The sequence below is a fragment of the Girardinichthys multiradiatus genome, chromosome X (assembly GCF_021462225.1).
Source record: "Girardinichthys multiradiatus isolate DD_20200921_A chromosome X, DD_fGirMul_XY1, whole genome shotgun sequence".
NCBI lineage: Eukaryota > Metazoa > Chordata > Actinopteri > Cyprinodontiformes > Goodeidae > Girardinichthys > Girardinichthys multiradiatus.
Window position 1 is genome coordinate 39,646,718 of NC_061817.1, and position 27,201 is coordinate 39,673,918.

The 27,201-nt window shown below is 43.9% G+C and overlaps 2 protein-coding genes across 3 annotated transcripts in view; one reads left to right on the forward strand and one right to left on the reverse strand.

The window, feature by feature from the left end:
- The window catches only part of LOC124862600 (double C2-like domain-containing protein alpha), a 79,608-nt gene that overhangs the window by 22,865 nt on the left and 29,542 nt on the right, over window positions 1–27,201 (reverse strand). For both annotated transcript variants that reach the window (XM_047356602.1, XM_047356603.1), the window contains exons 3-7: window positions 24,206–24,285; window positions 17,592–17,666; window positions 12,590–12,699; window positions 10,192–10,318; window positions 9,809–9,868 (exon numbers count right to left, since the gene is read on the reverse strand). In XM_047356602.1, the coding sequence (XP_047212558.1) occupies window positions 9,809–9,868; window positions 10,192–10,318; window positions 12,590–12,699; window positions 17,592–17,666; window positions 24,206–24,285 (452 nt within the window). The remainder of the gene's footprint in view (window positions 1–9,808; window positions 9,869–10,191; window positions 10,319–12,589; window positions 12,700–17,591; window positions 17,667–24,205; window positions 24,286–27,201) is intronic.
- On the forward strand, window positions 780–4,207 carry LOC124862599 (heat shock 70 kDa protein 1). The gene is made up of 2 exons (XM_047356601.1): window positions 780–933; window positions 1,269–4,207. The coding sequence occupies exon 2, from the start codon at window positions 1,292–1,294 to the stop codon at window positions 3,209–3,211; it is 1,920 nt and encodes a 639-aa protein (XP_047212557.1). The 5' UTR covers window positions 780–933; window positions 1,269–1,291; the 3' UTR covers window positions 3,212–4,207.

Consider the following 27,201-nt stretch of genomic DNA (forward strand, 5'->3'; position numbering starts at 1 on the left):
TTTTGGTGCAGATGTGGAGCACCATCTGCATCCTGGTTTTCTTTATCATTGCCAGATCCACGAGTGCAATAACTAGGAGTTCCCACAAGGTTTCTCACCCTGTCAGCACCTCACATGCCGAAGTCATCCAGAGTAGATCTCAGTGTAGAAGAAAGCTGGCCCTACTGCCTTGGTGGAGGTCTGCGCCTCTATGAAGCTTTTCTAGTTTCAACCTGTTTGAAAGACTCGGACTTGGAGCAGCTGGAGAACGGTGGCTTATCAGGCTTACGTTAGAATCTTATAGGAGTTTTGATGAGATCATTTTAAGGAGTCTATATAAAAACGTTGAATTAAAATAGTGTATTTCCGTTTTTTAGTGAGCTTCACAGTGATCCTGCGCTGTTTATTTCTTTTATTTGATCCAAATCCGCGCATGACGTCTTGAGTTATTTTGCAAACAGACAGACAGAGCAACGACAAAAACATGACCTCCTTGGCGGATAATAAAAATATTAGAGCCCAGATTAATAAACCTTCGGGTTTCAGGCAGATTGGGACGCATTATTAAATCAGCAGCTTGATATTTTTGCTATAATATTGTCGTTTTCGCTCTGTTAGCTCCTGAAAATATTCTGAAATATTTTGAAAATATTAATACAAATATATTTTAATATAAATACATAAAATATTCTGTCATTTTCTAACATTTTCTCGGAGCGACCAGAAGCTGGTAGAAACTTCTACTGGGTGACGTCATGACGCATGCCTCCGCTGCGCTCTGTGATTGGACGAAGGCTGGAGAAGCGGCGAGAAGTGCGTGAAGAGGTATAAATAGCTGCGAGGGTGAGCAGGCTGAGTGGATAGAGAGAAACACACCTTCAGAGAACATCAGAAGAGCTTCACAGGAGGAGAAAAAACCACTGAACTGCTCTGTAGAAGAGGCTCTGATCTAAAGTAAGTCCTCATCTCATAATCTGCTTCACACTTTTCTTCTTCTTTGTTTTCAGAGCGACTACAGACTAAATTAGTGCAATCATTCACTGATGTAAGGACAAATTATAGGCTTTATAGAGTTTAGTCAAAACCAGAAAAATGATTTCTGGTTTTAATCATGTTTGAACATCTCTGAGGCTTTAACTCAACACAACATAAAACCAGTTTTATTTGGAGCAAAAACTGCTATAAAGTCCAGTAGAAATGTAAACGGTATAATATGAACTGTTTGTAACAGGGAATCCATCCCTCCTGAATCCTTCTTCTTCTTCTCATGTGCGTCTCTGCTTGTTTAGGACTGAAAGGAAACTCAGCCAAGATGTCTGCAGCTAAAAACGTAGCCATCGGCATCGACCTGGGCACCACCTACTCCTGTGTGGGGGTTTTCCAGCACGGAAAAGTAGAAATCATCGCCAACGACCAGGGCAACCGGACCACCCCCAGCTATGTGGCCTTCACTGACACCGAGAGGCTGATCGGGGACGCTGCCAAGAACCAGGTGGCTCTGAACCCCAGCAACACGGTGTTTGACGCCAAGAGGCTGATAGGACGAAAGTTTGATGATCTGGTGGTGCAGGCAGATATGAAGCACTGGCCCTTCAAGGTGCTTTCAGAAGGAGGGAGGCCCAAAATTCAAGTGGAGTACAAAGGGGAGAACAAAGCCTTCTTCCCAGAGGAAATCTCCTCCATGGTCCTGGTAAAGATGAAGGAGATCGCTGAGGCCTACCTGGGCCACAAGGTGTCCAACGCCGTCATCACAGTCCCCGCCTACTTCAACGACTCCCAGCGACAGGCCACTAAAGACGCAGGTGTCATCGCGGGACTCAACGTCCTGAGGATCATCAACGAGCCCACCGCGGCCGCCATCGCGTACGGTCTGGACAAAGGCAAGTCAGGAGAGAGAAACGTTCTGATCTTTGACCTGGGTGGAGGCACCTTCGACGTGTCCATCCTGACCATCGAGGACGGCATCTTTGAAGTGAAGGCCACGGCCGGAGACACTCACCTGGGAGGAGAGGACTTTGACAACCGCATGGTCACCCACTTTGTGGAGGAGTTCAAGAGGAAACACAAGAAGGACATCAGCCAGAACAAGAGAGCCTTGAGGAGGCTGCGCACGGCTTGTGAGAGGGCCAAGAGGACCCTGTCCTCCAGCTCCCAGGCCAGCATCGAGATCGACTCTCTGTTCGAGGGCATCGACTTCTACACCTCCATCACCAGGGCTCGCTTTGAGGAGCTGTGCTCCGACCTGTTCAGAGGAACCTTGGAGCCGGTGGAGAAAGCTCTGAGGGACGCCAAAATGGATAAGGGCCAGATCCACGACGTGGTCCTGGTGGGAGGCTCCACCAGAATCCCCAAGATCCAGAAACTGCTGAAGGACTTCTTCAACGGCCGGGAGCTGAACAAGGGTATCAACCCGGACGAGGCGGTGGCTTACGGCGCCGCTGTCCAGGCTGCCATCCTAATGGGAGACACCTCGGGGAACGTTCAGGACCTGCTGCTGCTGGACGTGGCTCCTCTGTCCCTGGGGATCGAGACGGCCGGAGGAGTGATGACGGCTCTGATCAAACGCAACACCACCATCCCCACCAAACAGACCCAGGTGTTCAGCACCTACTCTGACAACCAGCCTGGGGTCCTGATCCAGGTCTACGAAGGGGAGAGAGCCATGACCAAGGACAACAACCTGCTGGGCAGGTTTGAGCTGACGGGAATCCCACCTGCTCCGCGAGGGGTCCCGCAGATCGAGGTCACCTTCGACGTGGACGCCAACGGTATTCTGAACGTGTCTGCGGTGGACAAAAGCACCGGCAAAGAGAACAAGATCACCATCACCAACGACAAGGGCCGTCTGAGCAAGGAGGAGATCGAGAAGATGGTGCAGGACGCTGATAAGTACAAAGCTGAGGACGAGCTGCAGAGGGACAAAATAGCTGCCAAGAACTCCCTGGAGTCCTACGCTTTCAACATGAAGAGCAGCGTGGAGGACGAGAGCTTGAAAGGCAAAATCAGCGAGGAGGAGAAGAAGAAGGTGATTGAGAAGTGTAAGGAGACCATCAGCTGGCTGGAGAACAACCAGCTGGCTGAGAAAGACGAGTACCAACACCAGCAGAAAGAGCTGGAGAAAGTGTGCAACCCCATCATCAGCAGGTTGTATCAGGGAGGGAGGCCCACTGGTACTTGTAGAGAACAGGCAGGAGCCCACACCCAGGGACCCACTATTGAGGAGGTGGACTGAAGGGGTTCTTCATGTGGACTCTCCTCTGCTGGACTGTTAGGATGTAACTGGAACTGTTTGAAACCCAGAGTCCTTCAGGAATGAACATGAGTAATTACATGGAAGATGATCTTTGAATCATGAACATTAATGAGATTTAAAACGTCACTTTATACTGAAGTTGGATTATTTTACGATTGTAATGAAGAACATTGTCCAAGCTGTAAATATTCTCACAGTGTGAACATGTTTTTGAGTTTCTGGACATCGCAGTAAAAGTAAAGATTTAACAGAAGTTTAATCAGAGTTTTCTGGATTCTTTTAGAAATGTGAAAACAGTTTCATATTTTCTAAAACATTAAACTCCTGAGGATCAGAACAGCTTTAAGGTCATTTCTTTCCTAAAGGAGTTAAACATAAAGTAGAGTTTATCTGCCATAATTCTTATGCTATTATTAGATGTCGGTTTAGTTTTCCTGTAATTTGGTGCATGAATTTAAGTGAATCTTTTTGCTTAGATTTTCTGTTTATTCCTGCATTGGAACTGAATACTTTTATTCCCTGTTCTACTGGGACCACATTTGCTGCTGCACACAAGTTTTCAGAATATTTTAGTTTCATGCAGTCAATGAGGTTTGTTATTCTGTTAATTTGTACCTCACTTGTTAATTATTCGCAGTCTGTGGAAAATAAATTCATGTATTTTGCACATTTTGAGGCTGCAGTTTAAAGATGAAGAGTTTAAGTGTCATTAAGAATGAATCCATCAGTAAATGAAGAACCGTGGTGCTGAGTATTTCCTGGAGGAAGTGACGTAGTTGACAGAAATGATGAAAATAATCCTGATCTGAAACATGTTGAAGCTCACAGATATTTAAATAATAGCTGACCTTAGCAATAACCAGTATTTGACCTTTTGACTGAAAGTTCACATGAATGAAGTGAATATAAGAGAAACAGTCTATAGTTTATTTTCTTCTTGCTGTTGCTTTTAATTAAACACATTTTTGTAGCTGATTTTTGAAAATGATTTCTTTAATACATAGTTGCTGTTTTAAGGGGATCAAACAGTTTGAACTTTCCTCAGAGTTTTAAATGTAGCCACTTGATTATCAGTTATAATTAAAATTTCATACAATTTTCACATAAAAACTCATTCTTATTAAACTGCATGTTAAAAACTTTATGTTGAAATCATCTTCAGACATTTCTGATCCACCCAGTGGATCCCAGGTGATCCTCAGGTGTGTTTCTCTGGTTCATTGGTCGAGGATGGAGTCTGCAGTTCCTGTTCAACATGAAAGCAACACAAGATGCTTTGAGGTCGAGCACCAACACTCAAACCATCAGAGGCAGAAAGGATGCACCAAAGGAAGAAGTCCACTGCTGACTAGAGCAGAACCATCACTATGGTAACACCTGTCCAACAGATCAGAAACAGCCTCCTGTTTCTCTGCCAGAGACGACTGTCCATAGAAGACTTGAGGGACAGAAACACAGAGGCTGCGGTGGAAAACACAAACCATCAGGAAGCCACAAAAACAGGATGTTCAGCTGCTAAAAAGTGGCTCCAGTAGTCTGAACAAGGGTCCTCTGGAAAGACAAGACCATGATGAGCCTGGATCAGAGCGACGGGCAGACATGGTGGTGGGGTTGTCATGATTTAGGTGTCACAGATACTGGATCACTGATCTTCAATGATGTGAGGCTCTTGGTGGCAGCTGCACCATGAACTCTAAGCTAAATAAAAACCTCAGAATTGCTCCAGAAATATCTCCGAACTCATCTGATGGAGCTTGTTGTGGAGAAATTCATATTTAATGAAGGAAGAGATCAATGATCATCACTCAATAAGCTTTTTATTGATAACCTTGTAAGGAAGAGCATTTACAACCTCAGGCGTGTTCAAGAGGTGCTCCGTATCTGCTCTAACTAGACATAGAAACATCTCTCTCTTATAGTAGCTTCAGGGTAATCCCATGGAGCCAGGGGCTCCCTCATGAAGACAAAGGCAGGACCAGTTGTAATTCTTCCTCCTAGATGTTGACTGAACAGTGATCCAAGGGCCTTCCTTATCTCCTCTCCGGCCCTGGAGCCCTTCCTAAGACAAAACAGGGCCATCTGTAGAAACATTTGCCCTAAGCCCTGGCTGTAAATTAGGCCATAGATAAGTTACAGTGAGAGGGAGTACCAAGTTATAGACCAAGGCAACTAAATTCAGAAAATTAAGACTCAGCCATGATTTGATGTCACTAACACAGTGCAGATAGACAGATAGACTACAAGCATGTCTTGAAGATATAAAAACTTGGATGACTTTAAATTTTCTGCTTCTAAATTCAGACAAGACAGAAGTTGTCGTCTTTGGACCGGAGTCTTTAAAAAAGAAACTGCTTAGTCAATCACTTAACCTGGATGGCATTAAATTGACCTCAGATAATAAAGTAAAAAACCTTGGTGTTAACTTTGACTAGGACATGTCATTTAAATCCCATATTAAACAGGTTTCTAGGATTTCCTTCTTTCACCTCCAGAACATTGCTAAAATTAGAAATATCCTGTCCAGGAGTGATGCTGAAAAACTAGTCCATGCATTTGTTACTTCAAGGCTGGACTATTGTAATTCTTTACTATCAGGATGTCCACAAAATGCAGTTAAAAGCCTTCAGCTGATTCAAAATGCTGCAGTAAGAGTTCTGATGAAAATTAAAAAGAGAGATCATATTTCTCCTATTTTAGCTTCCCTTCATTGGCTCCCTGTTAAATCCAGAATATAATTTAAAATTCTCCTCCTCACATATAAAGCCCTTAATGATCTAGCTCCATCATACATCAGATATCTGATTGGTCCATATGTTCCTAACAGAGCACTTTGTTCTCAGACTGCAGGTTTACTGGTGGTTCCTAGAGTCTCTAGAAGTAGAATGGGAGGCAGATCCTTTAGTTATCAGGCTCCTCTCCTGTGGAACCAGCTCCCAGTTTTAGTCCTTGAGGCAGACACCCTGTCTACTTTTAAGGCTAGGCTTAAAACTTTCCTTTTTGATAAAGCTTATAGTTAGAGTGGCTTAGGTTATCCTGAGCTATCTCTGTAGTTATGCTGCTATAGGCTTAGGCTGCTGGAGGACATAATGACCACTTTCACCCTCTTCACTACTTTCTCATACTACTCTCCAATTTTGCATCATTTGCTGTTATTTCAGCTTTTAACTTTGTTCTCTCTTTTCTCTTCCTAGAAGCTACACCTGGCCTGGCTCTGTGTCTACCTGTGACACCTTTCTGGAGAGGGTCATCATCCAAGCTTCTGCTGACAACAACTTAATGCTCACCTTCTACAGATGATCCACATGGTCCTGTCTTTCAGTGTTTAACCCTTTCTCTCTCCTAGACATGGCTACTGACTGAGCTTCTACTGTGACTAACTCTATGTTCTCTCTTTCAGACTCTAACCTTGAAAACTGGATCAGAGTTTATCTGTTCTTTCTTTCTAGATGAAACGACTAAAGGAGCTACATCCATTAACATTTACTTTTCCTTCCCATAGAAAGTACTCCTGGATCAGTGCTTCTTTGTTCTCTTTGTGTCTCTGCTCTGTTCTCTCAAACCTCCAGTCGGTCGTGGCAGATGGCCGCTCACACTGAGCCTGGTTCTGGTTCTGGTGGAGGTTTCTTCGTGTTAAAAGGGAGTTTTTCCTCTCCACTGTCGCTACATGCATGCTCAGTATGAGAGATTGCTGCAAAGTCTACACCAGTGACTGACTGAACTGTTCAATGGTTAGGATTAATTGGAATGAAGGAACCTGACTGGGAATCTGGATGATTTGATTGAATTGACTTTGAAAAGTGCTTTGAGACGACATGTGCTGTGAATTGGTCTATTTAAATAAAACTGAATTGAATTGAATTGAATGCGTACACATAAAAACGCTCACGCCCACTGCCAGTCCAACATCCCCCCACCAGAACACAGCATCTGAAGCTCATAAACAGAACAATGATCCCAAACACAGCATATTGATAACAACATGGCTAAAAAAGATAGAAAACTCAATGTGCTGAAGTGGTCCAGTCAAAGCCAAAACCTCGGTGTGACTGAAATACAGTCCAGAAACCTGAATGAACTGAAGCAACATTGAAAAGAATAGTGGAGCAAACTGATCATGTTAGAGAAAACCACTGCTGGGTTACTGCTGCTGGATGAAGGGGTGTACTTAGTTTTTAACACACAGCTTAACGATTTCAACTCCATTATTATTTTAAAAAATCTGTTGTGAGTTTAGATTTTATTAACTTCAGAACCTTTTTCCGACACAAAAGCTGACAGAGGGTGTACTTATTTTCATAATGGTGGAGGAGGTTGACAAGCAACATTGGTGCCTCTTTCCTGCTCAGCATAGATGCTGCTGTGAAGGATGTTGAAGTGTAGATGAACTAAGGGAAGAGATGGAGGTGGATTTTAGAGCTCTGCTAAGGTTCCCAGAGAACATCACCCCTGATCCCCAGAGACTCACTTTGTGAGATGATTCATACCTGCATCACATTTTAAAATTTCATTCCTCGTAACACCAGAAATCAGCCTGAGAGGCGATTTCCATACCTGAGATGAGACCCTGTTAGGATGAAGAGGAGGAAACCAGACTGACAGAAATAGAAGATAAAGCTGAAAGTGAGTAGATGCAGCTACAGGGAGGGACCAAACACTGAACACACAGATTCTGGTTCCACCTGTTCTCAAACCTCCCTCACATCCTCCTTCAACCTTCTCCTCCTCTGAAGGTATCAGAGCTAAATCTGCCCTTCCTGACATCCGTCGGTGAAAATGAAAGAAACAAACGAAGGTTAATTGAAATCTGAATCTCATGGACCTCCTGGCCTCCTTATTATCTAGAACATCCTCTCAGAGTCCTGTTGGGTTCAGACGTCTCTCTTCAGGTATTGTTTTATTGGAGGGTCAGCAGACACTTAATTACCATGGCAACCGCTTTCATCACGATGCAGAAACAGCTGAATGTCAAAGATCTGACACAGATTTCTGTCAGTGCTCAACGGCAGATGGAGAAAACAGTTAAGTAGAGTCGAACTGAGTCTCAGATCTGCAAATCTCAAGTGTTTAACTTGGGTCGGACCAGAACTCATGTAACTGAACTGTCTGATAACATCTACAACACTCAGAAACCTCTATCTCCAGATGCTGGAAAAGGACACAGATTTCACTTTGTCCAAAGGGATCAGAACATCTGGGTCAAATTCAGTCTTACAGATTCTAACAAAAGCTCAACATGGACCCATGTCAAGAGTCCAGAGTTTACAGAGTCCAAGAGATCTGGAACAACTCAACCAGAAAACACCTGACCCTCATCTGACCCTCAGCAGGTCATAAACGAGAAAACTGCAGCCTCAGATGAGCAGAACCACCGTGAATCCAAAACATTAAAGCACTGAATGAAAAATGTCCAAAATTTATCCCCATTTTATTTGATTCTGTTCCAGTTTTACTGTCATTTTATCCCAGTGTGGACCGGGTTCTGTCTTGGTACCATCCTCTTTTTTATCTCTGGTTTTACTCTGATTTTGTCCTACTTTGATTTGCATTTCAGTTTGTTTTTATCCTGTTTTAATCCCTGTTTGATGTTTTTAATTCTTATTTTATTCCATCTTTGGGACGGTTTACGTGCTGGTTCTACTGATCTTATCTCAGTTTAGTCGTGGTTTTATTCTGGTTTTATCCAGATTTTCTGGTGATTAAATCCCAGTTCTTCCCTGCTTTTCTGTCCTGGCTTCAGAACAATGATCTAAGAGCAGCAGCTGTTCCTGCCCATCAACCTGGGAAGGGTTAGAAGGTCATCTCCAAACCTTCTGAAGTCCATCATTCCACAGAGAGATTATTCCAAGGAAGAAAACATCTTTAGACAGCCGCCCATCTTCCCAGGAGTGGAGGTCCAAACAGATTCACCCCAAGAAATGATCTCCATCTCAGACTCCACAGCCCTCAGGTAGCAGTTTAAAGGTTAAAGTATGTTGGTACTCTAACCTTTAACCTCTTTCAGTTATTTGCATGGTTACAGTGACAACATTTAATGCACGTCTGGAACCCAGACTGTAGATCTGCAGGATCTTCAGCAGATGTCTGGTCAGCTGCCTCAGCAGCAACGTCTCTGGTTTCTTTCATCTCAACATGAAGTTTCCTTCAGGGAATCCATTGTTTTGCTTCTTCTACTGGTTGTTGTGGTTTTATGGATCTTCTGATTGGTTTGATGTTTGTTTCTGTAATTTTCATTCTGCACATTTAAATCCTGGTGGAGATCTTTTCGCTCTTTCAGGACTTTCTGGTCTGATGTCTGAGCAGAAGAACCAACACTAAGACAAAGTGCTGCCTGCACAGAGGTGACGAAGATGGTGGTGTGTAGATGATGTTGAATGATGGACCTGTTGTAGAGAACTAGCATCATCAACAATAAGATGTTCACTTCCTGTGGAAACACCTCTAAATGACTCCAGGTGAGAGTGAAGTCATGTGACTACTCCTGCTTTACTTGAAGTCTCAGGAGGGTCCAACCTGTAGCTTTTCCTGACATTCCTCAGGTGTCCCGACATCAGATTAATCAGATTTATGGGTCCTTACCTCTCTTAGATAGCAGGATATTCCTCTGAGGGCTTCACCCATGGCAGTGGGTGAGGGCAGCTGGAGGAAGGAGAGACAAAGAACATCGTTAGGAAGCTTGGTCCAAACAGGCTCTTCTGACCTTCTGAAGGTCTGTCAAAGTTTACTCCTTTTTGCTGCTGATGACACTAGATGTTTATCTGAACGATGAAACGTCTCTCAAGTCTCTGCTGGATTTATTCTGTACAATGCACACAGAACGCCTGGAGAATCAGAATCTTTAGTGGATTGCAGAAAAGTCTGGATCACAGGAGGGAACATGAAGAAGCCATGTCTGGACATCTATTTAAAGACGGCAAGTTCTAAAAACAAATCAGATTCAGCTTCAAACTGTGGGGTTTTACCGGTGGTGGATGCTCCAGGCAGGTGTGGAAATGTTTGGTCTGGTTGGGTTTCATACGTTTCAGAGGAACTCGGGATTCTCCGATCAACTCATTATGGGTCAACTTGTCCTCATCGCAGACGGTCAACCTGAACAAAGACAGCAGTGGAGACATGGAGCTGTTAACATTTCATCACTCAGCAGATTATAAAAGGCCGCCTCTTTATTTTCATTATTAGTCAGCTTGGAGTTAGCAGCAGTCCCGGTTCTGTTTTGGGTTATTAGTTTGGGTTGTTGGTTTAGGTTTCAGGGGAGAAGGCTGAAACCAACAGCTGACTACATTGATCTTTGCTTTGAAATGAATCTTATTCATTCAACCTATTTTAAACTGTTGCATCTGTTGGGTTCTCATATGTTCGGAGTCCTTGGAGCCGGATCAGAACCTTTAACAGAACACGATCAGAGGAAGCAGGAAGATACAAGAAGAAGACAAGAAAAAACAAGGAAAAATTTGGAAAAGAGGAAAGATGAGAAGGAAAGAGAAAGTAAATGAATGAGGTGAGAGGAAATGTTGAAGGAAACAGGAAAGAAAAAGCGTGAAGGAGTTGAAAAACAGATCCCTGTAAAAAACAAAAATAAGAATCCAACAAATTAAAATTTCAGCTGTCCAAAAAATCCAGTTTAGTTTAACATCTTTCTGATGGTCCAGTTTAAGGTAACGAGCTTCCTGGTGCTGCTCAGCGATATTTGTTTGATATTTATTTGCAGAAATACTCAGATGATTCAGCAGTCGTGGGGGGGATCAGAGATGGACAAGAAGCTGAGTACAGGAAGGTGGTGGACTCTTTGTGGCATGGTGTGGAAACAATCATCTCATTTTGAACGTGAATAAAACAAAGGAGATGATTGTAGATTTTAAGAGAAACAGAAATAAGTCAAAAACTATTTATATCATAGGAGAAGAAGTGGAGGTGGTGGAGGAGTATAAATACCTCGGTGTTCACCTGGACAACAGACTAGAGTGGAGATGCAACTGTGAAGCCATCTACAAGAAGGGACAGAGCAGACTGTACTTCTTGAGGAAGCTTAGATCCTTTGGTGTTTCCAGCAAGATGCTGCATATCTTCTATAAGTCTGTTGTGGAAAGTGTGATCTCTTCTACCATCATCTGCTGGGGAAGCAGCATCAGAACCAGGGACTTAAAAAAGCTCAACAAGCTGATAAAAAAGGCTGGTTCTGTTCTGGGGACTCCTCTGGAACCTCTGGAGATCATTGTGGAAAGACGGATTCTTCATAAAATGAAGAACATTATGGAGAACCCTGAGCATCCTCTTCATCAGACTGTCCTACAACAACTGAGTGTCTTCAGATCTGCTGTAAGACAGACCTACAGGAGATCCTTCATGCCCACAGCCATCAGCATCTACAACAGCTCTGAAGAACCCTTGGATGATATGAGCTACAACAATATTTAATTTCCTTTTGGATTAATAAAGTATTTTTGAATTGAATTGAAGAACCAGAGATTTAAAAAATGCTGAGTCACTGATTGCTTTGGTGATTCCCGCTGCTTTTAGGGAGCAGAATCAGTACCTGTGTGAAAATGAAAAGGTGTGTAAAAAGACCAGAACCTTGCCAGAACCTCCTGATGGGTTCACATGTTCATTTTCATTGGTCCACAGCCTTCCTGTATCAGATCTGACAAGTGAAACAGAACCTCCAGGTCCAGTTTCTATAAAATCATCCAGAACTGAAATCTACTGGGTGTAAATGAGAGTGTGGGCGTGTCTCTCTGCACTCTGGGCTCTGATTGGACAGAAAACCGATGGTCCTCCAGCAGTGGAGACACTGGCTGGAAGGAGACAGAAACACTTACGACTGAATGGAGAACCTGGACATGAGGAGATGAAGTTGTGGCCATGAAAAGAGGTTAAATCCAAAAGGTTCTGAATATTTCACCGGGTCAGCACCATCATCACGCTCTACGCTGAACATTCTGGGGAAAAAAATCCCCAAACTTAAACAGTGAGTCCAGTGAAAGTCCAACTTTATGTGACCCAGTTAAAGTTTAAGTGATGATTCTGATGGAAAGGATGGCTGAGCTATAGAAATCTGTGCATAGAGATTGAAAGAGAAACCAAGAAGAAGACCAGAGGAGAACAATAACAAGAAGGAAATCATAAAAGTAAATAAAGCTTTCCTCTCAGGTTTTGGATCATAGATGTTCTCCTCTGGTTTCTCATCATTTATCATAAACTGCAGCCTCAGCTAGGCTGGTCTTTATTCTCACAATTAAATGAATAAAAGATGACATCTGAGCACCGTAAATGAATGTCAGGACGTCCCTTTGCTTGATTTATGGCTCTGAGTGAAGATCTCATTAAAGCAGTCATTGATCATTCCTGCTGTCTCTGACACACCTGAGCGTCTTCCTGTGCATGTCCTCCTCCGTGATCCCGAAGTAGGTGAGCGTTTCATTCCAGACAGGATTCAGGGAGTTTCGGATCGTCTTTGTTTTCAGCTTGTTGGCCTGAAACACAGAGGGACACGCAGAGACACACAGACACGTGTTGACAATCTGTTAGACATCTTGGAGCGTAATTGTTGAGAAGATAAATGTTGCTTCCAGTTCCAGTTAAAGTCCCAGCTGTCCCAGTGTTCATGATTGTGATGATCAGACAGAAAAGGTTTTTACCCAGAATGCCACTCTAACAAACAGCCATTCAGCATGTATATGGTGTCTGGCGGTTGTCATGGAGACCCAGAAGCCCAGTAGGACACTTCTGGCCCAGCAGTTCTCTAGCAGAGACCTGTAGATGTCCTCCTCACTGTGTGTGGTGGACTATCAACGTTTTCCTTATTGCTCTGACTGTAGATGTGGAGCAGAGTCAAAACTTCAACATGCAGGGATGTTCTCTGGTCTTTCCCATTTTAACAGAAAGTCTCACATTATTTATATCCCAGAAAAAGAGGAAATTGTTGATCAAAATAAAAGTTCCTTAAAATCTGATAACTTTTAAAAAGTGCTGAATAGAAGCTCAGTTAAATTGATTTTAAAGGGCTGCTGGTAAATGTAAGACTGATTGTGAAGTTTTTATTAAATTATATTAAAATTAAAATTAGCGGCCTTCGACATCCAGCAGCTGCTGACACCAGCTGAACTCAAAGAACTGGACTGGGTCTCTGGACCTGTGGCTCTGACTTCCATCTTCCAGGTCAGTGGATGGGGAAACTCTCAGCACAGGTGGTTGACCCGAGTTTATGGTCGTTCTCTCCAGGGAGGCAGAGACCATTTCAGCAGGCGCTGGATGGTTGGTAGTTCCTCACTGGGATCCCAGAACCAAACTGGACACGGAACAAAATGCTCCCAAACAAAGTTTCAGACAGGTAATGATTCGTTGGTGCCGACCGAATCATTTATACTATGATTAAGCTTGTGTTTGTGTGGATCAGGCTTCTGCTGTCAGTTCTGTGGTTCTGTTGCTAGTCTATGACTTCGGCCCTGTTTCCAAGACAACGATCCATTTTGTTCTCGTTTCTGTGAACACGACAATGTTTTAATTGCAAACCTTGTTTATGAAACGGGGAGAATATAAGAACGTTGTTGGAGAACCGTCGATAGATTCTAAAGAGTCAGCTGCTGTAAGTAGTCTGCAAGCAGCCATTGTTGATCTCTTCTTCTTCTGTGGTTTTAAACTAGTCGGCAGCCGTTATGTTGTGTGCGTGCGCAATAATATCGTCATACTCCCCATTTTCCCGCCTACATGACAACAGAAACCGAGACGTTTTCAAAGCTTTACACTCTAGGACCCGTTGGGCCGTTTTCAGAGAAATTGTGCATGCGCCGTTGTCGTGGAAACCGGTCAGCATCTCTACCAGGTGAGCAAATAGTAACCGAGTAGGGTTGGGTCCAATTAGTGTGGAAGGTGCTGTTAGGATATATTTCCCAATTAGAAATCCCTAAAGACCTGCAGCCTAAGGAGTTAATACAGAGTTCTGACTCAGGAGAATAAATGCACACAACACTTCTCAGCTTTGTGTTTTTATAAAACGTAAAATGAGACACCACTTCATAATTCTGCAGCAGTGTATGTTGGTAAAGTGTGTGGCTAGAACTGGTTCTGAATATTTTTGTGAGACACTGTCACCAGATCCACTGCCATCCAGGGCATCAGATCCAGAAAGCCTGGAGTTATTAAAAACATGCATTTCCAGGTTAATGTGAGATGATTTTCTTCAGGTTTTCTGCTTATTGCGCTGCTTTTCTGGGTGTAAAATTTACATTAAGTGTCCTGTGCTGATGAAGCGTTTCGGTTTTGGGTCAGAAGTCATTGAAAAGCCATGAAATCTTCTTCCCTTACAGGCGATGTGCAGAGAATATCAACCCAGGATAGACTCATTTTGGGTCAGATGGAAACCGATTCATCTGCTGTTGTATGAACTGCCAAAAACATCTCATCTGTGAAGCAGTGACTTTATGTTGGTTTTATTCTATTTCAATAGTTTTCAATTTCAGTCCCAGGGTTGCTATTAGTCTAGAAACATGTGGAAACCTGTGGAGCTCCTGATGTTTATGGTCCAGGTCTGAAGAAATCACCTGACAGTAGAGGCTTATTTCCATCTGTTGACTTCCCACTCATTCACAGCCGGTGACAATGGGGTGGGGGGTCTGTGAAAAATTCATGTTCCTCAAACTTTCTAGACTTTAGGACGGAAGTAGATGCACTGATTACCTGATCACCTGTTATACCAGGAGCAGGAGCGTACAGGTGTGGTTCAGGGGCAGTTCGTCATACGAGCCACTGCCCAGGGCGGCATTAGAAGGGGCACCAGATTAATTAATAAATGTATCTGTCAGTTTCACCCTGAGTGAGCCTTCTAGCATGTTTTTGCATGTGCTGCCAATGGGGAGTGAGCGCCCCCATATGGTGAGTAGGTACCGCATGCTAACAGAGAGTATGTCGCTTCATGATTTCCTGAATTTTGATTGGTTTTCGTAAGTTTTTGGACATACAAGGAATTTGTTTTGGCGTAGTCGGTGCAATACAATACAAATGAAACAGTATAAACATATCTACAATATAATATAAATATAAGTGCACAGTTTTAAGTGAGTGAGAGTAAATATAGAGCAGTATAAGATGCAAGAGCAATACAACAGTGCAGGTGATCATTGTGCAAGTAAAGCAGGAGTCCAAGCTGAGTGTTAATATAACTCATAGAGTTACAGGTTACAGGTGTCCTGTCAGCAAAAAAAGGGGGGGTGTGGGGGAAAGGGAGAGTGTCAGGGTGGTTTCTGGGCTTTGTTAACCAGGCTGGTGGCAGATGGGAAAAAACTGTTCTTGTGGCGTGAGGTTTTGGTCCGGATGGACCGCAGCCTCCTGCCAGAGGGGAGAGTCTCAAAGAGTCTGTGACCGGGGTGGGAGGGATCAGCCAGAATCTTCCCGGCCCGCTTCAGGGTCCTGGAGGTGTACAGTTCCTGGAGCGACAGTAGACTGCAGCCAATCACCTTCTCAGCAGACCGAATGACACGCTGCAGCCTGCCCTTATCCTTGGCTGTAGCAGCGGCGTACCAGATGGTGATGGAGGAGGTGAGGATGGACTCAATGATGGCTGTGTAGAAGTGCACCATCATAGTCTTTGGCAGGTTGAATTTCTTCAGCTGCCGCAGGAAGAACATCCTCTGCTGGGCTTTCTTGATGAGGGAGCTGATGTTTGGCTCCCACTTGAGATCCTGGGAGATGATGGTTCCCAGGAAGCGGAAAGATTCCACAGTGTCAATTGTGGAGTCACAGAGGGTGATGGGGGCAGGTGGGGCTGGGTTCTGCCTGAAGTTCACAACCATCTCCACTGTCTTTAGAGCGTTGAGCTCAAGGTTGTTCTGGCTGCACCAGTCCAACAGATGGTCCACCTCCCATCTATACGCGGACTCGTCACCATCAGAGATGAGTCCGATCAGGGTGGTGTCGTCCGCAAACTTCAGAAGCTTGACAGACTGGTGACTGGAGGTGCAGCTGTTGGTGTACAGGGAGAAGAGCAGAGGAGAGAGAACACAGCCTTGGGGGGAACCGGTGCTGATGGTCAGGGAGTCAGAGACGTGCTTCCCCAGCCTCACGCGCTGCTTCCTGTCAGACAGGAAGTCAGTGATCCACCTGCAGGTGGAGTCGGGCACACTCAGCTGGGAGAGCTTCTCCTGTAGCAGAACTGGGACGATGGTGTTGAAGGCAGAGCTGAAATCCACAAACAGGATCCTGGCATAGGTTCCTGTGGAGTCCAGGTGCAGGAGGATGAAGTGAAGGGCTAGGTTGACTGCATCATCTACAGACCTGTTGGCTCTGTAGGCAAACTGCAGGGGGTCCAGGAGGGGGTCGGTGATGTCTTTTAGGTGTGAGAGCACAAGGCGCTCAAAGGACTTCATCACCACAGAGGTCAGGGCGACAGGTCTGAAGTCATTAAGCCCTGTGGTCCTTGGCTTCTTGGGAACAGGGACGATGGTGGAGGACTTGAAGCAGGCTGGTACATGACATGTCTCCAGTGAGGTGTTAAAAATGTCTGTGAAGACTGGAGACAGCTGATCAGCGCAGTGCTTCAGGCTGGCTGGTGAGACAGAATCCGGACCAGCAGCTTTCCGGGGGTTCTGTCTCCTGAAGAGTTTGTTGACGTCCCTCTCCTGGATGGAAAGAGCCGTCCTCGGCGTGGGTAGGGGGCTGGTGGGGGGGAACTTCAGGGTGGGGGTTGGAGGTGCCAAGGCCCCTCTTGAGGTTGGGGAGGTGGGGGTGGTGGATTGTGGCTGCAGCTGTTGGGGGGCGTCGTGGGAGATGGTTGCAGGACTGTCCCTTTGTCTTTCAAAGCGGCAGTAGAACTCGTTCAGGTTGTTGGCGAGGCGTTGATGGAGTGGGGGGCTTTCGGCTTGTAGTTGGTGATTTGCTTGAGCCCTTTCCAGACAGACGCAGAGTCGTTGGCTGAGAACTGGTTTTGGAGCTTCTCAGAGTACAGGGAGATGATGTCTTCATAAGGTGGGAGGGTTTTTGTGGATGTTTGGATTACCTAGTGGAGCCAACTCTGTCAGCTCGGGCTGACAGCTGTTTGGTTCTGTTCATTTCTGGTAGTAAAGTTTTAATATCTCTGCCTCATATCAGTGACAATATGGATGGAAATATGAGCACTAAATAAAAGCATAAATCTTTCAATCAGAAAGTTGTGGGTTTGATTCCAGCTTCCACCGGCCTCACGTCGACCTTTAGCAGCAGAATTATGAAATATAAAACTAACTTACTGGTTTTATTAAACAGTTTCTACATATGTAAACCTTGCTGTTGGTCAGAGCGGATTGTGATGGTCTGGTCTAGTGTGCTGCTGGTTGTCACCTTCACATGGAACCTCCTGCTTCTACCACACACAGAACTTTGAACTTGGACTCACCTTACTGGCTCCAGGCAGCAGGTGCAGTTTGACGTACGGATCAGCTAAACCATTAAAGTCCATCGGCTTCAGACCCTGAAAAACAACAACAGTTTGTATGAATATTAATGGAAGATATGAAAGAGACACCAGTGAGAGTTCTTCTCTGACGGGTGCCCACAGCATGCTCGATCCAAGTGTCGACCTAATCAGTGAGAGCTCCATGAGAAATTATTCCTAACTCTCTTTCAACAGCTCTGACATTTGCAGCAGATACCCTAACTCTAGTGAAGCTGCCAGGCTGTGGCCTTTCAGAGGTGCCTGACATGACAGATATGATCATTCTGGGATGTGCTGGGAAGACGATTCCACTCAGTTTTTTCAGCCTCTGTGTTAATTTCCCCAAATGCATTTATTTCTGTATTTAAGGTTTTTTTTTGGCTAAAATTTTATACAAAAATCTTTCCACAGTTCAGACCTGAATCTGATAGAGAATCTGTGAACAGAGTTAAAGATTAGGGTGATGGCAAGGAGGCCTTCCAAGCTCAAAGATGTGGAGCTCATCACCAAAGATTAATCATCAAAATACCAGAGGACACCTGCAGAAAGCTGTCAGATGTCAGGCTTCTTTTCTATCCTAATTGTTGAATAAAATAATTAAATTAATGTTATATGTGTTTTAAAAAGTGATTGCTTCATGTGTAATCCATCTAGTCTGGAAGATGAGTGGATGGAAACCTCCTACTGAAACTGTATTTATGTCTGATAATGTATCTATCAGCCAGTTTTTCCATCTTATTTTCCTGAACAGCTGATGAAGCTTTTACCAGGCAGGTCTTTAATTTGTTTACATTAACGGGGGAGAAATCTCATTTTTCCCCTGGAGACGGAGAAGCTCTGGACACAGCAGGCAGCCTCGACTTCATCTGAAAGAAGATTTTGATGCCTGAGGGAGAAATGACACTGACATTTAGGGAGCCACTTAAAGACCAAAACAAAATAAAAACACCTGAAAAATGAAGAATATAGATTGCTGAGTGACAGAATGAGCTGAAATTATCTGCAGTACCTGGAGAAACAAAGCAATCTCCTCCTGAGTTGTGTTAGGGTGATGTTCTGTAATGTTGCTGTTAAGGTGGGACAGGAACACGATTTAAACCGGTCCAGTAACATTTGTGCCAGGACTGTTTCACTGGGAGTGAGACATGAAAGGAGCTTCATCAGAACTGGGTTTTCTTCAGCAGTTACAGTGGTACCAGAAACATCTCAGGAGATGCCGCTAAAATGTTACTGAGATGTTTCCAATCTTCTGATCCAGAACCAGCTGCTGAAAATGTTCTGGATCTGATCTCTGCTGGTAGCCTAGGCACCATGCAGAATTATTCACACCCTTCGAACTTTTGATCTTTTTTCTCCGTTCCAACAACAAACGTTGGTGGATTTATTGGGATTTTCTGCAGCTGTTCTGTTTCTACCCTCAGAGGTTATTTAGAGAACATCAGAGAACAACCAGCATCATGGAAACCAAAGAACACAGACGACAGGTCAAGGAGAAAGTTCTGGTTCAGTCAGGGTCAGGTTCTACAACATCCCAAACTTTGAACATCTCCCAGAGCTCTGTTCAATCCATCATCTGAACATGGACAGCACCTGCAGACCTACCAAGACATGGAAGTCCATCTAAACTGACTGGCTGGCATTGGTAAATGGATCCAGATAGTTGGTTCTGCCACTGCAAAAACAGGATCAGCTCTGTTCCAGTGTTTATAGAGCTTTATAAACAATAATAATCAGTAAATCAAATCTTAAAATGAATTCTGTAGCAAACTAGCAGCCAGTGGTGTGAAGGCCCATGAAGGTTGGATTGATCTAAACCTTCGTACAAGGAGCTACAGTGATCCAAGCGAGCTGAAATAAATCATGAAGAACTTTCTCCGATGGTCTGGGAGAAAGAGACATGAAGGTCTGAGTCTTGGCTGAAGAAAAAGCTCGATTTTACAATGGTGTTGATGTCAAATTTCAGATTTTAGCCTGATATACATGTCAAATATTAATTACGCAAATATAGGAATGTGTTTAAAAAGTGTAAATAAGGTATCAAAAATTTATATTTTTTCATCAGTAACAAACTTGTTGGTTTTTCTGTAGATTTGAAGCTAATTTAAGGAACGGAGGTGATTAGTGGTGATGAGTTTTATTCATGCAACACAGGCTGGATCATGAAAACATTAACAGCAGAAATATCCACAGTGTTTCTGCAGGGTTTAATGTGAACAAACTGCATCGTCAGAGAGAGAGAGACCTTTATGGTGTCCATGAAGTTTTCACAGCTGCATCTGATTTAGCCACGGTGTGTTTGACTTTAGAGACTTTGGTCTCCAGAACGTTGATCTAGAACAAACCTGTTTGTGAATTAGAAGGTCTCACGGACTCTGGGTTGAACGCAGGTGCAAGTAGCTTTGTGAATTTCCCCCTGGAAGGTTTCTGGACACAGATGCTTGTGAATGACTGTAGTTGGTACCTATGAGTTAAAAAAGCTAATCGGACCCCAGCCTGATGTCTGACCCTGACCTGGTTCAGCAGCACAGAATCCGATGCTTTTCCACACGTTTCTCGTTGAAAACTAGGTTAGATGTCAGATGACTGGGGACGATGCAGCTGCAATGGGGACACCTTCAAGAAATGATCTGTTTAGGCCTAGAACCTTTTCCTGAACTGGATTTTCAGAACCTTTATTGCATACAGGTGTAGATTGCTCTGAGAGGACAAAGCATAATTCTAATTGCTCTTCATGCTATTTGGACCTGCTGTGGTCCTTGTGATTTTGCCTAAGTCAAAAACTTTGCATTATTTTCACAGATAAAAATCTGGGTTACCATGGGATCAGCGGATCAAGACTGTTTCCATGGAAACCGGGGAAATCGAGAAATGATTAAGAACCGTTTGGTGGATCTTTGGGAATAATGCAGCAGAATATATTGTACTGAAATGAATTTTTAGAACCTCCTGGTGGATTGGTTTGGGTTTCACGCAGTGGCAGGTGAAGGCTGCTTGAGAAAGTCTCTACCTTCTGAAGGTGTCTCTAGAGCCCAGAAGCTCCCGTAGATCCTGCATGCACAAAGCTTTGTTTCTTATGTGTTAAGCATGTCGGACTGATGGAGGTCCAAATCTGGAGGCTGCGTTGTTGGTAAACAACCACAAAAAAAAGATCCAACTTCTTTCAGCTGAGTCTGGATCTGCTGACTAAACCTGAATGGTCTTTTCTACTTCTAGTGGAATCAACATCTGCTTTTAAACAGAAAATGACCTTCTGAAGAAGTTTGAAGAAGATCTTAATAAATTACAGACCTATATCCAATCTTCCATTCTTATCTAAAATTCTTGAGAAAATAGTTGCTAATCAAATGTGTGAACATTTATACAGCAATGACCTGTTTGAAGAGTTTCAGTCAGGTTTCAGAGCTCATCATAGCACTGAAACAGATCTGCTGAAAGTCACTAATGATATTCTTATGGCCTCAGATAATGGACTTGTGTCTGTTCTGGTTCTGTTAGATCTCAGTGCTGCATTTGATCCAGTCGACCATAATATTCTCTTAGAAAGGCTGGAATATGCTGTAGGGATCAGGGGAACATCGCTAGGCTGGTTTAAATCTTATCTGTCTGACAGATTCCAGTTTGTTCATGTAAATGATAAATCATCTTTAAACTCCAGGGTTAATTGTGGAGTACCACAGGGTTCAGTACTTGGGCCAATTCTCTTTACTATATATATGCTTCCAATTGGTCAAATTATCAGGCAGCATAGGATACATTTTCACTGTTATGCTGATGATACTCAGCTTTACTTATTCATAAATCCTGATGAGCCCAACCAGTTAGATAGACTACTTTTGTTTTTTTCTTTCTGCTCTCGGTGGAGGAGGACGCTTTTTCTCTGTCTCCCGCACCCCCTCCCATATCTGCCCTGCTTCAGCTCTGTGTCTTGTCTTCTTTTTGAAGCCTCTTCTTGCATATCTTCCAAATTCTTAGTTATGGATTTGGTCAGCTGGTCTCTCAATGCAATCTTCAGTTTTATAAATAAACTGAATTGAATTTAATTGAGTTTGTGTGTTGCCCTGAGATGGACTGGCGACCTGTCCAGGGTGACCCCGCCTCTCACCCATAGACTGCTGGAGATAGGCACCAGCTCCCCCGCAACCCACTATGGAATAAGCGGTAGAAATGACAGAATTTTATTTAATTTAATTGCAGCTAAAATCACTCTGACAGGGACAGTTCTGTGCAGGGTCAGAACCAGCCAGCAACTTTGAGTAGATGTTCACATTTAGATCTGATTTCAGGTTATCTGGTAAGAAAAGAGCGAAGAAGGTCGTAGATGTTCACTCCAAAAATTAAACCTGAACAGAAATATCGATCTCGGCAGGATTTGGAGCTTTAAGTTGTGCAGCTTCTATATCCTCAGTTGTTTATGTTGTAAATCAAACTGGATCTGGTTGGACCCGACTGACATCAGGACTGTGGGGTACCAGGTCTACTTTCATGGATCCAGTGCTTGTCTAACCAAAGCAGAAACTACAGTATGTTCATGTTCTCAGCTCAGTGTTAAGCTTGTTCTAAGCCCAGAGTGGACTGCAGAGCTGTCTTTTAGATGTTCATGGACAAGGTCTCAAGATGTCTTTGTAGGGAGGAGGAAGCTTGGGATCTTTACTTTCTGGGGGTGGTACTGTTTGTCTCCTTCAAACCACGACCTTCAGCGTGCATCAGAGATGTTTGCAAATCAGTGTGTTGCATTAGCTGAGGCCTTTAAAACACATTGGACACATGTTGCTGAGGTGGACTGGGAAAGAACAGAACACTGGACCTGAGCTGTGGATAGTTTTACCACAAGCATCAACACCTCTGGACAGAACATTTCAAAAAGGACCGGTGAGAGTGTGCCATAAAACATCTGATGATGTTCTTCAGTCTGAGGCCATCATTCTCAGCTGGAAAAGGGCTGGAAAATCCTGGACATTTGATTTTGGAGAGGTTCTGGGAGTATAGACACTGGGACGGATCCAGAACTTCCAGGATGGGTGCTTATATCCCGTCTGACCTGGGACCTAAAATAGGTCCTTCAGGAGGAGTTGGAGGATATTACTGGAGAGAACAGGATGTCTGGCTCCCCTTCTGAGCTTGATGTTCAATAAGAAACATCTGGGCTAAGCTAAAATGCAAGGTTCTGCAGAAGCAGACAACCTGACCCTCGGTATTAAGCTGGAGGAGATCATGAGGAATCCAACTGCAGGTATGGGGATCAGCAGGCAGTTCTTGGGTTGAAGTATCAGGTCTGGGTCACCATCAAGGTGTTTTTGATGGATGTGGTTCATCTAATCAGCTCATAACCAAAGACCAAAATTTATTAAGTCCGAGTTATTCTTAATAAAAAGCAGGATCTCAAACAGAACCACCCACAGAACATCATCAGAACCTTCGCTCTTGATTCTGCAGCATCAGATGGAGGTGTTGCTGATTTTCAACCAGGTGGAAGAGGATCAACATGGACTGTTAGGCATCAGCAGATTGTTCTTTCATTTATTCTCATCTCAAAGATTGAAACTCAGGTTTTTGAGCACAAAGCATAAAATTAAATTACACTAAATACATGACTACAAAAATCCAAATGCATTCAGGCAACTATTTCCCGATCTGGTACCAATAACACCCGTTATCAAGGTTTATCCCCATATCTTCCCACCTGCTCCTCACACCGGCCGCCTGAGGCGTCACTGCTTCCTGTCTCACCTTTTAACATTTAACACCTGCTCTGAGACCATTACCCATGAGTTCAACGTCGCCACGAGACTCCAAGTGAACTATATGCTGATCAGCACACACTGACACCTCCATACATCTCCATTACTGCTGTTTACCTGTTAGTAATGGAGACGGATTCAGCCAAACAGCAGCAGAAACACAGCAAAGACCATAACTGCTTCATAACTGTTCCGCTCTGGAACAAACCGCCTGAAAACCTGAGATGTTCAGAGACAGTTAGTTCCTTTAAATCAGGACTGAAAACATTTTGCTTTACAGCACTTTTTCATCTACGGAGTCCGCGACAGGACATGGTGAGGTGTTGAAGATGTCTGCTAACACCTCAGACAGCTGATGTACGCAGTCCCTCAGTCCCTGCCCTGGGATGTTGTCGGGGCCTGCAGCCTTGCAGGGGTTCATTCCCTGCAGGGTCTTCCTCCCGTCTGCTGTGGTCACACTGAGGGGCAAGTCACCAGGTGGTGGTGTAAGTCTGGTGCTGGGGTGGGTGTTAGGGCCTTCAAAGCGGGCATAGAACCTGTTGAGTGCATCTGGCGGAGTACATTGGCCATTGTGCATCCCTGGTGTTGCAGTCTGTGATGCACTTGATGACCCTCCACATGAGCCACAGAGCTCCACTCATCTCTGATCCTGTTTGTGGTGTTGTGGAACCACTGAGTGGGAGGTAGATGGATTACAGCTTCTAAAATATCTCAATTAATCCATTTTGGAATATCATACCAGCTGGGATGTTCTGGTGTCCATACAGGAAGAACCAGTTATTAATCTACAAAAAAAAAAACAGAGTAAAAGAGTCGTTTGATGCAGAGTTTCCTCACCTTGGCTCGAAGCATGGTGCAGTGCAGCTCGCTGGAGCTCTGGTCGTATCTAAGCTCGAACTCCAGCGTTCCCAGAGCAGCTGAGGAAACATAGAGAGGAGGCACAAGATTACCATAACACATAAAAACAGCACAATTTACAGGCATCGCTTCACTGGGCAGGAAAAATGGCAGCATTCACAGCTTGCCAGAACAAACCGAGGGCATGCAGAATAACAGAGGAAAAGATCAGGCATATGAAGCATTCAGAGGACAGAAATCCAATTTAGTGGAGCAGCAGCTGTCACACGAATCCAAACACATCACATGTCAACATGTTAAATCCTCCCAAAGCCAGAGCAAACATATTCTTCTGTTACAACCATGCAAACACACTGATACAAACAGAATCCTACACACTGAACCACCTGATGTTCTCCTGGTATTCTTATATAACATCACACACACAGCATGGCATGATGATTCACACAGATCAGGAACTTCTTTCAGGAAACATAAATAAACCAACAATTACACAACTCAGCGTTTAAATATTAAACCACAAGCTGCAGTAAAATGTCCCATTTATGTCCAAAACATCTCAGACAGGGCTGCACGGTGGCGCAGTTGGTAGCACTGTTGCCTTGCAGCAAGAAGGTCCTTGGTTTGATTCCTGGCCTGGGGTCTTTCTGCATGGAGTTTGCATGCATTCATTGCATGCATGCATTGCATTTGCATTCCTCCCACAGTCCAAAGACATGCCTGTTAGGTTAATTGGTAACTCTAAATTGCCCTTAGGTGTATGAATGAGTGTGTGCTTGGTTGTTTGTGTGTTGCCCTGAGATGGACTGGCGACCTGTCCAGGGTGTAACCCGCTTCTTGCCCATAGACTGCTGGAGATAGACACCAGCTCCCACGCAACCCACTATGGAATAAGCGGTAGAAAATGACTGACTGACATCTCAGACAGCTGCCCATTTTCCCAGGCGTGGACGTCCTAGCAGATTCAGCCCAAGGTCAGAGCATGAAGCTTAAAGAAATGACCCAGGATGTCCATCTCAGACTCTACAGGGTCAGCTAGCAGGTTAAAGGTTAAAGGTCATGACACTGAGCCAGAATGGCTGCTTGGAAGGAAAAATCATTTTCAGATGAGACCAAAGCGGAGATGTTTAACCGTAATGCACAACGCCATGGTGGAGCAAACCAAACCCAGCAGACCAGTACAAACAATTTATACCAAATGTCAAGCTCTGTAGTAGAGGGTGATGATCTGGGCTTAATTTGCAGCCACATGACCTGAACACCTCCCAGTTACTGAGTGGACCATGATCTCCTCTGTGAACTGAAGTATCCTAGAGTCTATTTTAAAGCGCCTGTGACGCTTTTCACTCAAATGCGGATATTGAAAGGAAATATCTTAATATTTAAGAAACTGGGTAGCAATTGATATCATATTAGCATTAAAGACGTTATAAAAGACAATTGTGTGACAAAATAAGCATATTTTCGTTGTTAAATTTTGTGAGTCCAAAGTCGCCAGGAAGTGACATCAGAAGGGAAGTCTCTGGTCATTCATTGTGTGAGCCTCAAACGGTTCAGGTAGAAGCCAAGTTGTGTTAAAAACAGCGTTAATATGGTGAAACGGTGCATTGCTGGTGGTGACAACAACAGTCTGCACTACTTTCCTGAAGGGAAGAGGATCAGAGCTGCCTGGATCAGAGCTGGAAAACTGAGGAGGAACAGATGGGCTGGTCCCACCAAGCACAGCCAGGTGTGATCCGAGGACTTCTCAGCAAACTGCTTCGAACAAGAAAACCTCTGAATTCACCAGAGAAATGATGTCAGAGGTCAGATATCTGACAGAAGAAGGAGGATGTTGAAGCCGAGTCTATAGCCTCGCTGTTCAGAGCATCTGATGGGAAAAGATCTCCAGGTGGTGTCTTCAGATCTTGAATCATCCCTTGTGTTGCTGCTGCTGCTCCATGCTGCTCACTTTACCTCTAGTTGTTTCACTTGGGGCCGTATTTACTGTAACCCTGGATTTACACGGTATCTGCTTCGGTCCAGTCCGGTCCGGTCCGCTGCGAAGCCCGTTGGAGCTCCAAGAACCATAGGCAGATCGCTCAATAAAAGCCAGTGATAAATGCGGCAGCAAGTCCAAAACAAGTCATTCTGTGGAACTTAAACCAGTTAAACTGCCTCATTTTTTTTTGTTTTATGCATCCAGATATTTTCATGCATTTTGTTCTACAATGGATGAGTTCACTGAGACCAGAGAAGCTATATTTGTTGCTTCATTTGGTGCATTTAATGTTTAATTGCTCGGTTTATAATACCTTAGTTAACCCAGTAACTGATCTAATTGATCTAATGTTAACAACTGCTAATATAAAGCCAGTTATAAATATATATAAAGCCAGATCTAGTCCGTCTCTAGTGAATTATTTTGAAAATCCAGATGTTGTGCTGGTTCTGTTTCCTGGTGGTCCAGTATGATTCATACATATTGACTCCAGCTGTGCTCCAGCATCCTGGAACAATAGACTCTGGTGGAACCAGATGGCCGTCCACCGCCTGATGAAAGCTGAATGTCTTCTCCTGACTCTTCTGAGTCTCTCTGATGGTGACTGAAATATTTCTAAAGAAATATCAGATTCTTGGCTGCTGTCTGTGTTGCTGCTGTTGTAGCAGCAGTCAGTTGACTGAAGGGTTCCTCTCTGGCGTCATAAATAAGCACAAAGGAGTAGTCTGGAAATGCCTTTTAGTGAAATTTATGACCATATATATCAACAACCGTTCATATAGTGGCATTAATTTACTTTGTAAAATATTTTATTAATGTTTTCTTCCATAAATGTAATTGGATTTATCATTAAAAATTCGACGTCACTGGCTTTAAATCCATCTGACCAACAACTGAAGCTTGATCTAAACTGGATCATCAACAGAACCTTGAACCTGAACACAGCAGCTACAGAATGACTGAAAAACAAACTAATCAAGCTGATCGGGTCCAG